The sequence below is a fragment of the Vicugna pacos genome, chromosome 21, assembly GCF_048564905.1.
Source record: "Vicugna pacos chromosome 21, VicPac4, whole genome shotgun sequence".
Taxonomy (NCBI): domain Eukaryota; kingdom Metazoa; phylum Chordata; class Mammalia; order Artiodactyla; family Camelidae; genus Vicugna; species Vicugna pacos.
The window spans coordinates 16,533,570-16,548,426 of record NC_133007.1 but is presented as its reverse complement, the minus strand read 5'-3'; the positions used below and the strand labels follow the sequence as shown (position 1 = coordinate 16,548,426).

At 45.9% G+C, this 14,857-nt stretch overlaps 1 protein-coding gene across 1 annotated transcript in view; it reads left to right on the top strand.

Moving 5' to 3' along the window:
• The window catches only part of MPZL1 (myelin protein zero like 1), a 57,165-nt gene extending 52,289 nt beyond the window's left edge, over nucleotides 1–4,876 (top strand). The window contains exon 6 of the mRNA XM_072946194.1: nucleotides 1,976–4,876. Coding sequence (XP_072802295.1) covers nucleotides 1,976–2,077 — 102 coding nt within the window. The 3' untranslated portion in view covers nucleotides 2,078–4,876. The remainder of the gene's footprint in view (nucleotides 1–1,975) is intronic.
• The last annotated feature ends 9,981 nt before the right edge of the window (nucleotides 4,877–14,857 follow it).

Sequence of the window (14,857 nt, the reverse complement as noted above, 5' to 3'; positions counted from 1 at the left end):
CTGCCACGTTCTGTGGGTCACAGCAAGTGACAAGACTAGCCCAGATTCAGGGGATCAAGAAGCAAGTTCTTATTCCTGGTGCGGGGAGCTGTAGCACTGTATTGCAAGGGTGTAGGGAAAAGCGTTTACATCCGTTTGTGCAATCCATCACATGGTATAAACTCCTTCCCCCAGAACGCCTAATGATACGAGGTCTTCTTGTCTGGGAAGTTATGTAATTTAATTCCAGGGTCCGTCCTATTGGAAATGACTATTACCAGGGATCGGTTAACTTGCTAGAAAACACTTTGTTTTCGTTCTTTTCCTAGTAGTAGAAAATAGAGGGCATTTAAAAACTTTTTCCCCAAGATTTACATTTAACTTGCAGCTTTCTGAGTTGGATTTAGAGGATCTCAGTCTGATTCAGCATTAACAGGGGGATCCATTCTGTTACCCATGACAGGCGTGAGGGAATCACACACTGACTAAAGACAAACACACTGACTTCCACTGCTTGATTTACTTGCTTGGTTGCCTCGGTATATTTTCAAGTGTATCGCGATAACAAGACGTTCGTGACAATAATGACTAATGTGGATCGAGTGCTGTCTGTCAGGCACTGCTCATTGGTAGATATCATCTCATTTAATTCTCACAACCGCCTTAAGAGGTAGAAGACTATTGTTCATGCCATTTTAGAGATGAAGAAGCCAGTGCTTGGGGGTTTAAAAATATGCCCCAGGGCACACAACTCATGCTCACCAGTGCTCCTGCCATGCTCAGGTCATCCACTCAGGCTGCGGATCTGCCCGAGTTCCGCTGGGTCTAGCCCTTGGATGTTACAGCTCCACTTTTAGGGCTGTAGCCCTTTCAGCTGCGTTTGTCCCTTACTAGAAGTCAAGGGCCCTGAACTACAGGATCCACGTAACACACTAGAGGATGCAGGTGGTGGGGCTCCTAGGCGGGAGTGAGGATGTTTATCTTAAGCCACATGCTTTTGGCTACTGAGCTTATGATTTCAAAGTTGAGAGTTTAAACACAATAGTCGACAATTTAAGGAGAGTATCCCCGGCTTGGAAGAAAAGTTGACTTTGGGTTTCCTGAACCCTCTCTTTTAAAACCAGGACTATTTGGTTGTTGTTTACAAGTTTAGAATCTCTGGGTTGGAAGGGCCTCTCAGGGTTGTGCAGTGCAACCACCTGTCTGATGTTTGAACTCCCAGCCTCCCACCCTTGTTCTCCTCGGGGGGCACCCCAGCAGCTCTCTGCCTTCCTTACTGCCAAGGCTAAGACGAGGCCCTCTCCTACTTCAGTCCATCCAGAGCTTCTCCTTATAGCTCTATAGACTGGTTTTTGGAGGGGTTTTTTTTTATTATTATTTTAAATCAAGAAGAACGGTTACCTGATCTTAGATATCAAAGAAGCAATCATTTTATCGGTTATGGTAAGATTAGACTAAAAGAATCATATAAGGAGGTACATGGAAGAATATTTGAAAAATTTTTAAGTACTTACCTGTTTATAAAGTGACCAGTTCAAATTGACGGTCTTTTTGGACGGCACTGAATATGTTGGTTTCTTGTATCATTTTGAAAGTCATGATTTCAGTGGGTCTCAGGCTGTTAGGAGTACCCATCTTGGTCCTTAAGACTCTGATCCCCATTACAAGAGGTGAGGAGTTCTGTGGCAGATATTAAGATAAGGGTAATTCCTGAAAAGGAATATTATATTGTTACAGAACCTTTGAAACAGATGCAAAAGTAGACAGAATAATGTAACAAATCTCCATGTACCAGCTTTAACAACTACGGACATGTACCTGATCTTGTTTTAAAAGTCTGTCTTGGACATATTGTTCCTAAGAAGGAACATATGTTCCTGAAGACATTCAAAAGGGTCTGGAACCCTAACAATACCACCTTCGTGATTGCTTCTGTCCCTGCGCCTGACGGGGCCCCCAGTTTTTCCAGACCTCTAATTGTACTTCTCTTCCCCAGGGCCCAGTCATATACGCGCAGCTAGACCACTCCGGCGGACATCACAGTGACAAGATTAACAAGTCAGAGTCTGTGGTGTATGCGGACATCCGGAAAAACTAAGAGACGACCCCGATCATCTCCTAAGCAAGAAACAAATCCAAACTGGACTCTTGGGGCAGAAAAATGTAGCCCATGACCACGTGTGGCCTTGGAGACCTGGGCAAGGACAAGCACATGTTTATTCAGAGAAGGAGAAAAAGATGTGTATAAAGGATGTGTATAAATATTCTATTTAATCTTCCTGATGTGAGGAGCCAGTGTTGCATGACGAGAAGATGGTATGATTCTACGTATATGTAAATTGTCTTGCGGTTTTTGTACTTCCATTCAGGGTTTAATTACAGTTGGGAAAATTCAGACACATTCCTCTTCGCATCGTTTAGAAGTGGTTTGCCTTAATGGAGGCGGCAGCAGATCTTTTAGTATGATACTAGACATGGCCTTTTAGTCTAAGGGCTTAACCCGCCTTAGCATTGATTTTAGCCAGAGAGTGGAGATACTATGAAAAAGCACGTCCAGGGTGGCCTTCGACCACGTGCACCACCTATCGGGTTATTGTTTTTAGAAAGCGTCGATTCGCTATGCCACCTGAGGACAGTTTGAGAAGTTTCTGTTGATGTTTTTCTAAGATACAGGGCAGTTTTTAGCTTTCTCTCTTGTGTAGACTTACTCTAACATTACACCCTTCAAGCATATCGTCATCAGAGCAAGCTGTGCAGAGGATTAGTGCCGGAGGCCACTTCCTCCCAGATACTGGTAGATCAACCCCGTACGTGGACCTGGAGTAGTGACCCCAGGCCCGGCCTGAGGAGCTCTGTACCATTTGGAGAGTAACAGGTATCAGTTTGTATTCTTTGCTGAAGTCCTCCCTACCTATCATGACAGTCCCCATTCGGCTGAAGGAGAGGAGTTTCATTTCCCTCTATGTAGGCAGACACGGAATAATTAGACTGCCAGTCTCCAGCATCACAGAGCTCTCTGCAGAGGGTCGTCTCTATAAAGCTTCAGTCATGCTTCCTGTAAGAGCAGCGTCAGTCACGGTGCATCCACGTAGCTTCCTGGTGCCTCTGGGACCTGTGACATTACAGAGGGTCTAGAGTTTTTTAATCAGCAAACAAGGGTAGTACTTGTGCTTTGGGAATCTCTTCTCTAATCCTGGTTGTCTTATTTTTTTTCTTCCTTTCTCCCTTCTGTTTTTCTTCTCCCCCCGCCCCCCATTACATGGAATTGATAAACAATTAGATGAGGAAAAATCTAGATAATTTGGGCATCCTTCCCAAAAACTCACCTTCTGCCGTTGAATGCCCCCGCCCCCATCTCAAACATGTCTGTTTCTTTGAACTGGGAGTGAAAAGCCTCGTGAAAATCTTTAAACGTGGACTTCTATTGCCACTCCCCCGTTTTCTGGATTCTTCTGTTTTGAAAGAATTTTTTTCCATTTCAAATGGAAAGCCCACAGTTACAGGAAGAATGCTGACGATCTGGTCCCAGAAGGTGGTCGGGTGAGTGGGGGTGACGGGTAATGTTAGTTCTTCTCCCATGCAGTTTTTTCCTTCCTGTCTTGTCATCCTTGTGAGGGAGCTTGAAGGCCGAGTTCTAAGGGAATAAAGAAGGATTCAGAGGTAAAGGTGTGCATCAGGTGATTAGAGAGAGAGAGGGCGCACGGGCTGTGAAAACAGGTCCCGCCCCGCCCCCACCCCGCACCTGCGATCGTCTATGTTATGAGGGACTGTTTGCTGTTATTCCCACAGAGGGGCTCGGACTCCCAGCCCCTTTACGTGCACGGAGACGGGAGGGGTTTTGTCACCACACGTGCCTGCCGCCTTGTGCGTCTGGTCGAGTGTGAAAGGAGGACAGGTGCTTGCTGTCCTGTGTCTCCCTCTTCTGTGCTCACAGGCCCCACGCAGGAGAGGGACACAGAGTCCTCCCCCCGAGACAGCCCTGCCAAGTGGCCAGCTTTGCCTTGCACCCTAGCTCTGCTCTGCCTCCACGGTGATCACTGCAGGAGCCTTTAGGAGACCTTTCTGGGGGCGGGAGGGGGCTGGGATGGCACCATTCTGCAGGCTGATGCCAGGAGAATGATGCTCTTGGTGAGCCCTCGCCTCTGTCAGAATTGTACTGCCATCCAAGACTTTTTAAGACCAAGTATGTATATTGAGAAGTGTAGTTTCCTTGTAGTCTTTTTTTTTTTTTTAACAGAAAAGGGACATTCTCCTTTTCCTCCTTTCTCGACAGATCCAATGAATCTACTAAACATTCCTGACATCTTCTGATAGCAGAAGCCCTAATTTCTTTGCATGTTGGCGAAGTTGCCATGCAGAGCACCAGCTGGCACTTCCGCTGACCGCTGCTGTGGGCCTTCCCTGCCCTGCCTCCCCCCCGGGCCTCCTTCTCGGCCTGGCCTTCTCCTGCCCACCTTTCTCCACCCTCCACTGCTGGACAGGGTGGTCAGTTACGAGCCTCCCACTCTGGGCTGTGACTGACTCATCCGAGGGAAGCTGCTCACGCTTGGGTGTGAGCCCCTCAGGTTTGGGGCTTTTTCCAAAAACCTCTTCACACCACCTCCTGAGGATCTTTTTTGGCCCTTTCTCCTATGTCCCAGCATCCCTGTCCCTGGCCACAGATTTGACAACAGTGGGGTTGCTTCCAAGTGGCAGGGCAATAAAGAGACCTCTTAAAATTATGCATGATTTTCTCTAAGGGGACATCAAAAAGGGATTAGAGATTAACATTTCAAACTATCTGTAGTTTTTCAATGGAAATGTATCCAGCTAGGTAAAAAACCATCAAGCTCATTATTTTGTTTTCTTTTTCAGTTGCTGTACTTTTGTGAATATTTTAATACATCTTTTTCAATTACTGGATTGTGTTGTGTGCTCATTTTTAATCAAGAGATCAAAGCCCTTTTATTTATCTTCCTCCAGTCACAGCAGCATCTCATTCTTCAGAAACACCCCCCATGTGCCCGCCTCAGGCCCTTTGCACCTGCCGTTCCCTCGGCCTGGAACACACATGCTGCACGTATTTGTGTGGTTTGCTCCCTCACTTCCTTTAAGTGTCTGCTCACATGTCACCTTCTCAGAGGGACCTTCTGTGGTAGTAAAAGAGCAGCCTCACCCACCCCTGGCTCTCCCTAAACCCCTTAACTCTGCTCTGTTTTTCTCCGTGTTGAACTGTGTATGTGCTTATCTGTTTCCCCTACTAGAACATAAGCACCAAGAGACCAGAACTTTGCTGTTTGGATCACTGCTCCATCTTTAGTGCATAGAATAAGTACCTGGCATTTAGCACTTGCTCAATAAATGTTGAATGCATAGACGATGGATAGATGGATTCATCCATTCAAATCTATGCTTGAGAACTGTCCTGTGCCAGGCACTGTGTTAAGCATAAGGAAATAACACAAAGCTCCTCAAAGAGCTTGTCACAGTAGAGGTGAGAGAAGGTGACACTAGTAGGGACTAATAGCTACTAAGTACTCGCTGTGTGCAGGCACTTGGCACTGTGAGTTAATGCTAGTTGTGCTAATGTTAAGCCCACTTTTAGAAGAATGGTGTCAGTAAATCGCAGCAATATTTCTTTTGATCTGCCTCCTACAGTAACAAAAGCAAAACTAAATAAATGGGACCTAAATAAACTTAAAAGCTTTTGCCCAGCAAAGGAAACCATGAACAAAATGAAAATACCCACAGACTGGGAGACAATATTTGCACATGATGCCACCAACAAGAGATTAATTTCCAAAATATACAAACGGCTCATATACTCAATAAAAAAAGAAAAATCAAACAACCCAATCAGAAAATGGGCAGAAGACCTAGACATTTCTCCAAAGAAGACATACAGATAGCCAATAGGCACATGACAAGATGTTCAGCACCACTAATTAATAGAGAAATTCAAATCAAAACTATAGTGAAGTATCACACTAGTCAGAATGGCCATCATCAAAAAGTACAAATAATGAATACAGGAGAGGGTGTGGAGAAAAGGGAACCCTCCTACACTGTTGGTGAGAATGTAAGTGCAGCCACTATGGAAAACAGGATGGTGGTTCCTTAAAAAACTGAAAATAGAGCTACAGTATGATCCAGCAATCCCATTCCTGGGCATATATCCGGAAGACAAAAACTAATTCAAAAAGATACATGCACCCCAATGTTCATAGCAGCACTATTTACAATAGCCAAGACATGGAAACAACCTAAATGTCCATTGACATATGACTGGATAAAGATGTGGTGTGTATGTGTGTACACACACACACACACACACGAGAATATTACTCAGTCATAAAAAATATTGAAAATGCCATTTTCAGCAACATAGGTGGACCTAGAGATTATCACGCTAAGTGAAGTCAGAGAAAGTCAAATATACGGTATCACTTATATATGGAATCTTTAAAAAATGATACAAATGAATTTATTTACAAAACAGACGATTCGAATATATTGTTATTAAAGGGGAAAGGGGGAGGGATAAATTAGGAGTTTGGGATTAATAGATACACACTAATATATATTAAGTAGATACACAATGAGGTTCTATGATAAAGCACAGGGAACTATATTCAATACCTTGTAACTACCTCTAATGGAAAAGAATCTGGAAAAGAACACACATATGTATAATCTGAATCACTTTGCTGTATACCTATAACTAACGCAACATTGTTAATCAACTATACTTCAATAAGAGAACAACAACAAAAAAACAATGTCGGGCTTAGGGCGTATAACTTGCCCAAGGTCACTCCATAACAAGGTCCAGGGAGGCAGGGCTGCAGCTGGTGCTGCTTGATCCAAAGCCTTGTTCTTAACCACTCTGCCCTGCGGCTTCTCAAAGAGAACAATCTAACTTCTTCCTTGTTCAAATAAAGGTGCTGTGTGGGTGAAATGATGGAGGTAGGCTGTGGAAACAGGTGCCCAGCTGGAGGCCTCAACTTCAGTTTGGAAGACCATATGGTGACTTTATCTACTGAAAAGTGTGTCATAAATAACACCTTCCTAGTAAAGCATTCAAGTTTTCCCGATTTATTTTATAGATTACCGTGGATTCACTGCAAGCTCCTGGCTTGCAGACATGGATGCTTTCTTCAGCACAGGCTCGCCTGTGGGGGTGAATCCCCTGTGAACCACATCACATGTGATGTGGCCAAAGAGACCAGAGCTGCTCCTTCCCCCAGCACACAGGGCAGTATAATGACATCTTCCGGGTTCTCTCATCTCTAAGTTTTGGGCTGAGGCTCTGATTTCCAAGCTGCATGGGGAACAGACCAACCGAATCCACACATGCATATTTCTGAGGATGGCTACAGCCCTAGGGAGCGGGCTTAGCGGTGTTTCAAAGGTAACCTCAGGTGCTCTCTTGCCTTCTGACTCTAGGCGATCACATTGCCAACTGGATTTAGGAACCAATGACAGGGCAGCTGTCTTGGCTACCAGGGGGAGAAGGAGGTTTCCAGTTATGGGGGGAGTTGTCAGGTTTGCTCACTGGTTACCAAGGAAACCAGCTGAGGGGCACATCCCTCATAACCCCTAGGGTTAAGACTCATGGACAGGTGTTTCCTTTTGATAAACAGGATGCAGCTGTTTTGGCCTAAGGATTAGAACGATCACTAGCTGGGGGTAGGGGACAGGTTGTGCAGGTAACGTACAGACAGCAAGACAGCAGCCATCGTGAGTGGCCTGACCACACACTCCACCCCTACACACCCTGCACAACCCTCACAGTCTTGGTCCACCCCTCTTCCTCAACATCCCTGGAGTCAGGTACGCAGAGGTAGACTGCAACCAGATACCACAGATACAATGCAGACAGCAGCAGCTAAATCTGATTAAGAGAAGGACACCTAATATGCTAAAGATGGTAGCTCTCCAGGGTGTGAGCGAAGTTTGGAGCCAAGAGCTTATTGGGTCAAAGGAGAGGGAGACAAAGACAGCAATGTCGAGTTCAGTTATAAGGAAACAAAGACCACCTCTGGTTTCCACAAACCTAGAGCCACCCCCAAGGGGAGGGAAAAGCCCTGGCTTTAAAGAAAAACTTCTGGGGGTGGGAGGGTATAGCTCAAGGATAGAGTGCATGTTTAGCATGCATGAGGTCCTGGGTTTGTTAATTTAAAAAATAATTAAATAGAGGGGAGGTGCCAAGGTGGCAGAATAGAGGGGACTCACAGCTTGCCCTCTCCCACAAATATACCAAGAATTACATCTACAAACCCACGGAATCACACAGAACCTCTATTAAACTCTGGAAGAGTGTCTCTTGCTTTGAAATACAGGATTCTCACAAAATCCAATAAACAACAATTTCATACTATATAGCACAGGGAACCAATTATATTCAAGATCTTGTAGTAACCTATTGAAAAAATATGAAAACGAATATATGTATGTTCAGGTATGACTGAAGCACTATGCTGTACGCCAGAAATTGAAACAAGATTGTAAACTGACTACATGCCAATAAAAAAAAAAATATATATATATATATATATATATAAATTAAATAAATAAACCTAGTTTACCACCCCCGCCCCTGCAAAAAAACAAAAACAACAACAAAAACAGAACACTAAAGAAAGCATGCTGGTGGCCTAGCCAAGAGTCAGCAGTCACAGTACAGGTCTGCCACCCTATGTTATGTTGGGTACCATTTAGGGATGGACCCATTAGGTCCTTCCAAAGAAAAAGCAATGAATTCCACAGCAAGGACGTCGGTGGCCAGGAGCCAGCCTATTCCACTCCACACAGCATGGCCTGGGAGGGCTTGCGGGCAGTCACCCTGGCAAAGTGTGTATGTTGTACAGTAACGTTTACTGACAGGAGTCCTTCTGATGTACTGGCATGTGGGGTATAAGGTGGTGACAGTCTTTTCCCCACATGGCCAGCTGTCCCCACATGGGTGGGGAAGCCAGGTCAGTTTTCAGTGGAAGTCCGGAGAAGGATGGCAGCAGCATCTTGCTGCAGACCCAGCAGTTAGACTCATTTTGCCGTCAGGCCGGCGTTGCCACCCAGTCCCTGAATAGATTTCCTCCACTCAGGCCAGGGATGAAATGCTAGACATGTAACAGGCACAACACAGGGGAGGTCACGGCCATGAAGCAAAATTCAAGCAGTAACTGCATTCACAAGTCATTGATGGGCATGGGACTGTAAAAGCAAAAAAAAAAAAAAGTTATTGTTAAAAAATTGGACTGTTACCCCCTGAACATATGAAGGATTCATAGCCCCAGTCCCAGAATATATACTTGGGATGGATGTGGTAGCAGATCTCACCTTACAAACTACAGCAGGGGAATTTCACCTACAAGTGTGAACGATAAAGGGGATTAGCAGAGGCTTTGCCAAAAGGACCCTTATTAGATCATCTTAAGTATACAACAGAACTGAAGGAAATTAATGGGAATTCATATTTCCCGCTTAAGAAGGGCCTCTACACTGGACTGGTCTATAGAAAAGACTACTGACCCCAAATGACATCCACACCAGGACGAGAAAAAGATGATAACAGTGGTAGGCAACTGACCCCCAAATCCCAGTCAGACCACAGAACCAGTTGACATTTCCATATATGAATGTACACTAGTGGACACCAGGGCTAAAACAGTTTGCCTATTTGGGGACTGATAAATAGTTAATTTTTGTGAGGCCTCTGGTCCCCTGAAACCTGCATCACTGTGGCCCAGGACCTTCTGGGACCTTGGCCAAACCCCTAATCCAGTGGCCTTGGGGGCGGGTACATTCCTTCTACCGCTGAAGGTAGGGCTTCATCCTTTGGAAGCATGGAAGGAGTGGCTTGGGTCTCATATTGGTAAACTGTTGTTCAGGCTTCAGCGTCTGCCACAGCTCCACTAATGTGGCAGGGGGCCGCTTATCTATTTTGTTTATGGGGATCCGCACCACCACTAGGTCTTGCCACATCTGTTTTCTAGTTACTCAGGTGGGTCCCCAGGAGAAGCAAGGAGTCGTCTTACTTCCTTCTTCTGCATCTCGGGCATTGGTGGCTCTGAAAGATATGCTGGTGCCGTATCTTTTCTATTTCTGCCCCATATAAATGCTGCCAGAGGGCCAGGTGCCCAGCACAGAGGCCATTTTTGACATCTGGCCAGTTAACATAATGCCTTCTCTGCCAACATCCCATATACGGAGCAACCAAACCGCGACTGATTCCCTCCCTCCCCTTTTGTCTAAATTCGTTGCCCAGTTCAACTAGTTCAGCCAGGTGGTCAGTCTCCTCCACTCTGGGGGAGGGACCAGATCGTCATCTACACCTTGTGGTCTAGGCTGATCTGATTTATATTTTGTGGTCACCACCGAGCCAGACATTGGCCTTACTGGGACTTCTAGTGAGGGATTTCTACGACCTCATCCTAATCTTCTTCCTCATCAGTGCTCTCAGGAGAGCCCTACACTTTGAGGTCCCCACCTGGACCGGCTATGACCATCCGGACTCTGTCGGGGAGGCCTGGGGAGGCTGCTTCCCCTTTCGCTGGGCCACGTGGTGGGCTAATGTCTCTCACTTCCCATCTTGTTCCCACAATCTGGCCACTGACACATCTGCAGTTTTGATTTGGGCTAGCCTAGTGTTTCTTTTGAGGTTTTTTTTTTTTTTTTTTTGGTGGTGGTGGTGAGGTAATTAATTAGGTTTGTTTAATATTTTTTTTAATGGAGGTACTGGGGATTGAACCCAGGACCTCATGCAGGCTATGCATGTGCTCTACCACTGAGCTATACCCTCCTCTAGACGCCTAACCTTGGCTTTGACCACTAGCTCAGTTAGCTGTGGCCTTTCTTAACATATGCAAGCAACGGCCAGCCCACAGGTGCAGCCACTGCCTTGTTGTCTAATTTCTTTTTTCCTGCTACAATAGAGGCCAATAGCTTTGCAATAAATATCCTTAGGGGTGTCTGTGAGTTCTCCATACTCTCTTGGTGGTCCCCATTCATCAAGGACAGCCACCACGGGGCCCCACATGCTAGTGGACGGCCACCCTGGGAATCCCCCATGACTTTCCCCTTTCCCTTAATTCCCAGCATCTTGGTGTTCACGGGAGTTTCCTTGGCCTCCTGTCTGGCTTGACAATTGTTGGGCTGCACCCCACAGGCCTGCAAGACCAAAGAAAGAGCTCAAAGGGACCAACAGTAACATCAGTGGTTCATGGGAAAGGGGATCTTACCTGTCTGAAGCAAAGTCCTGGAGCGACACCCCACTGCGGACAACAGACAGCAGGCAGGACGGCAGCAGCCTTTGCTACCAGGGGGCGGGAGTAGGACGTTGGCAGTTATAGGAGGAATTGACGTCAGGTTGGCTCATTGATTACCAGGGGGACCCAGGGGGAGGAGCAAGTCCCTCATAGCCCCCTGGGGCAGATGTTTCCCTTAAGCAAACTAGCGGAGTGGAGCTGTTCTGGCCTAAAGGATTAGAACAATCATTGCTGATGGGGAGGAAGGTGGGCGGGGCCAGGCAGGTGGGCAGTTACTGGTTAGGCTCCCTGATTAAGCGGGAAGGTCAGTCAGGTGTGCAGGGTGTAAATGAGGCGGAGACTGGGAGCAGGGGACCTACAGAGACCAAGAGAGACGCCACCTGGAGTGGCCTGATCATACAGCGGGCTTCCCCACACACGTTTTTCTGGTATATTCAAAGTTTTTTATTATGAAGAATTTCAAACATGCACAGAAGAAGAAAGAATAGTAAAATCAACTTTCCTACCCGCATCCTCAATAATCACCTCATCCACCCTTTTTCCCTTTCTCCTCTGTTCTGATTCATTTTAAAATAAATCTCCGGGGTGGGGGTGTAGAGCTCAGTGGTAGAGCGTGTGCTGAGCAGGCACGAGGTCCTGTGTGTAATCCCCAGTGCCTCTGTTTAAAAAAATAATAAATAAATAAGTCTCTAAATCGTATCCATTCACCCCCTACGTTCTTTGACGTGCATCTTTTTAAAAATATGGTCATTTTCTTACATAACCTTAATGTTTTGTCACATTCAATAGAAACATTTAAAAAAACGTTTAAACAAACAATGCCTTGATTTCCTCTAATACTCTGTTCATACTCAAATTCCCCCTTGTTTCAAAAATGTCATTTTTCCAAGTGGTTTCTTCAAATCAGGATCCAAAGATGGTTCCAGTAAAGATGTCTTGCCTGTTTGAAAACCAAAAATGAGACCACGACGCTGTGCAGTTTCTCCCCTTGGCGTTGTCAGAGCAGCTTGCGTGTGAGCATGGAAAGAACTAGGCCATCATTATTAACACCTGCAGGGCCTTCACTTGTATAGATGCGCCATAAACCGGGTCTGGATATTTAGGTTGTTTCTGATTGTCTTGTTTTTGTCTATTACAGGAGGTCCTGTAATTGTCGTTTGTCCAGTGTGAACTATTAAAGAAAAAAAAAAAGCCAAATGCAAATCACTTGCAGCCACAGAAAAGTAGCTCAGGATGAGAGACAAGTCCCCCTGGACCTTGGAAATGGGATCTAAGTCTGAGGCCGGCGATCGAGCTCCCTCCCCTCCTCACATCCTTCCAAAGCCATCTGTGGGGCAGCCGCTCTCAAGTCGGAGTCAGGTTGTAAGGAAAACAATGGGGGCGGAAGGCAGGAGGGCGCTCTAGAACCTCTGGGAGCCCTGGCTGTGTTTACAGGGAAGGAAGCACAAATCTTTCAAGCTCGGAGTCCCAGGGGAGCTGTGGCTTCTAGTGTGTTTCCTCCTGCAGACAGGATGTTGAACTATTGTCCCTTCTTGGCTCAGGGTTTGGATTTGATTGTCCATCCATTTCTGCACTGTGGGCTTTGTGGACCTGGCCTTTCTTGTTCCAGAAAGGTCTGGGTTTTTTGGTTTTGTTTTTTTTTAATCTCCCAACATCTGGGAAGAGGAGGTCAGATGGGTTTAATAGTCTCACATTTGCTTTCCAGCCCTGCCCTCCAGTGCTGTGTGGCTAACACATTTGTGCTCATTTTGTCCTTTGGGGCATTAAGTCATTTCAGACATGGGTACCTGAGTCACTGCTCTGCTGTGGGTGCAGAGGATGTGGCAAAGCTAAGGATGGTTTGCTTAAAGCCGAAGTTTTCCTTCCCCTGATAAGGACTCTGTGGACACTGAGCTTTGAATATAGATTCATTCTTGGTTCTTTCTCTTGCTTTGAATAGAGTTTGGGGGGGTTGTATTTGGTTTTGTTTGTTTTTAGGTAGAGTTTCTTTCAACTAGATGAAAGAAACAAAAAAAATCTAAACTTATTTTGTTGGGAATCGCTTAAAATGTACAACAGACCCAGAGGAATGTGGATCATTTTGCAAAACCCTGTCTTTGCTCTTGCTGGCCCAGCAGAACCCCAGAGGCCTTGTTTATAACATGCCTGGATGGTTCCCATCTGTGTAAAAAAATGCCCTGGCCTTTTTTACGTGTAAGCCATTCCTAAAGGAAGTAGGTCTGGCAGAGGGGGAGATGGCTCTGAAAAGCTTGCTGGAGGATCTTGGTCCCAAAGAATGTAAAACATCTGTGGAACACAAGCATGCTGGCAGCCCGCAAGTGTCACACTGCTCCGCATCCTTTCTCTGAGGCAGCCAACCTGAGCTCCCAAGGTAAAGGATATGACCCAGCATCGCATCATCAGGAAGGAGCACACACTGCAGAGGGCGCAGCGTGAATCCGCGGACACAGGACACCTCAGGACACGCCAGGCTCTCAGACAGCAGGCTGAGCTCATGATTTAATGTTGGTTAATTGAGGTGGAGCAAGAGAGAAAAAAGCCCAAGGGGGAAAAGTGAAGTAAACCTAGGAGCAGAGCTAGCGCTTGGCTGGAAATAACCGGCCTCCTTCCATGTCCTCTCTAAAAAAATAACCATAAGAGAAAGTGAAAGATTTGGGTTCGTTGAAAATTTTCTATTTCAATGCACTTCAGGCTTTTAGATTATGACTCTTCCAGGGCCACCTGTCAGGCCTCCTCCTCCCTGTCAGCCTGCTTGCATTAAAGTCATTGCAAATGCAATCCCTTCCTGTGGAGGCGAAGGCCTGGTAAAGCAACCGAGCTGCTGTGGGACCGGGGCATTACACTGACATCTGCTTGGTTATGAAGCACTATTTTGACATCCTGGAATCACATTAACTGGAGGAATACATATTGGCAAGAGGTTCAGCCTAAGTGGCCTGGTATATTTTCTCTTATATATTAGTAATTCCCCTCTGATCCAAGCTGGTATTATTTTCTGCCATGCAAATATCCCAGTTCAACCTTCAGTGGATCTGTTTTGGCATTTTAAGGTTAAAGCCTTTATTGTACTGTCCTATTATAATAGCCACTGGTTGCATGCAACCATTAATTTAATTAAAATTAAATTTAAAATTCAGATCTTCACACTAACCCCATTTTAAGCACTCCGTAGCTATGTGTGGCAGTGGACCGTGCAGATAGAGTATTTCCCTCATCACAGGAAGTTCTGTTGGACCGCAACGTTGTAGACCAGGCAGGAGTTGTCAAACTTTTGGATAGTTGTGCCAGGTTACACACACACATGCTCACAGTGTCTCCCCACACCCCTCTTTGGCTTGCTATGGAGGCATGGTGGGTGGGGAAGGGGCTACACCTCCCAGTAGTGGTCCTGGAGGTCACTAGTCTCGGGCGGGTAGATAGAGTTACACTCCGTCACTCTCTCAGTCAACCTTTATTACTTACTGTGTCCCCCACACTGACGATGTGTAGGATGTAACTGTGAACAAGACAAGAACATGCTGATAGCCTTCTAATGCTTGGCCCTATGCCAAGTGGGATACCAAGATGATGGGAGACAGAATCTCTGCCTTTGATGAACTCAGAGAGGAGACAGCCCCACACCAACAGGTCCA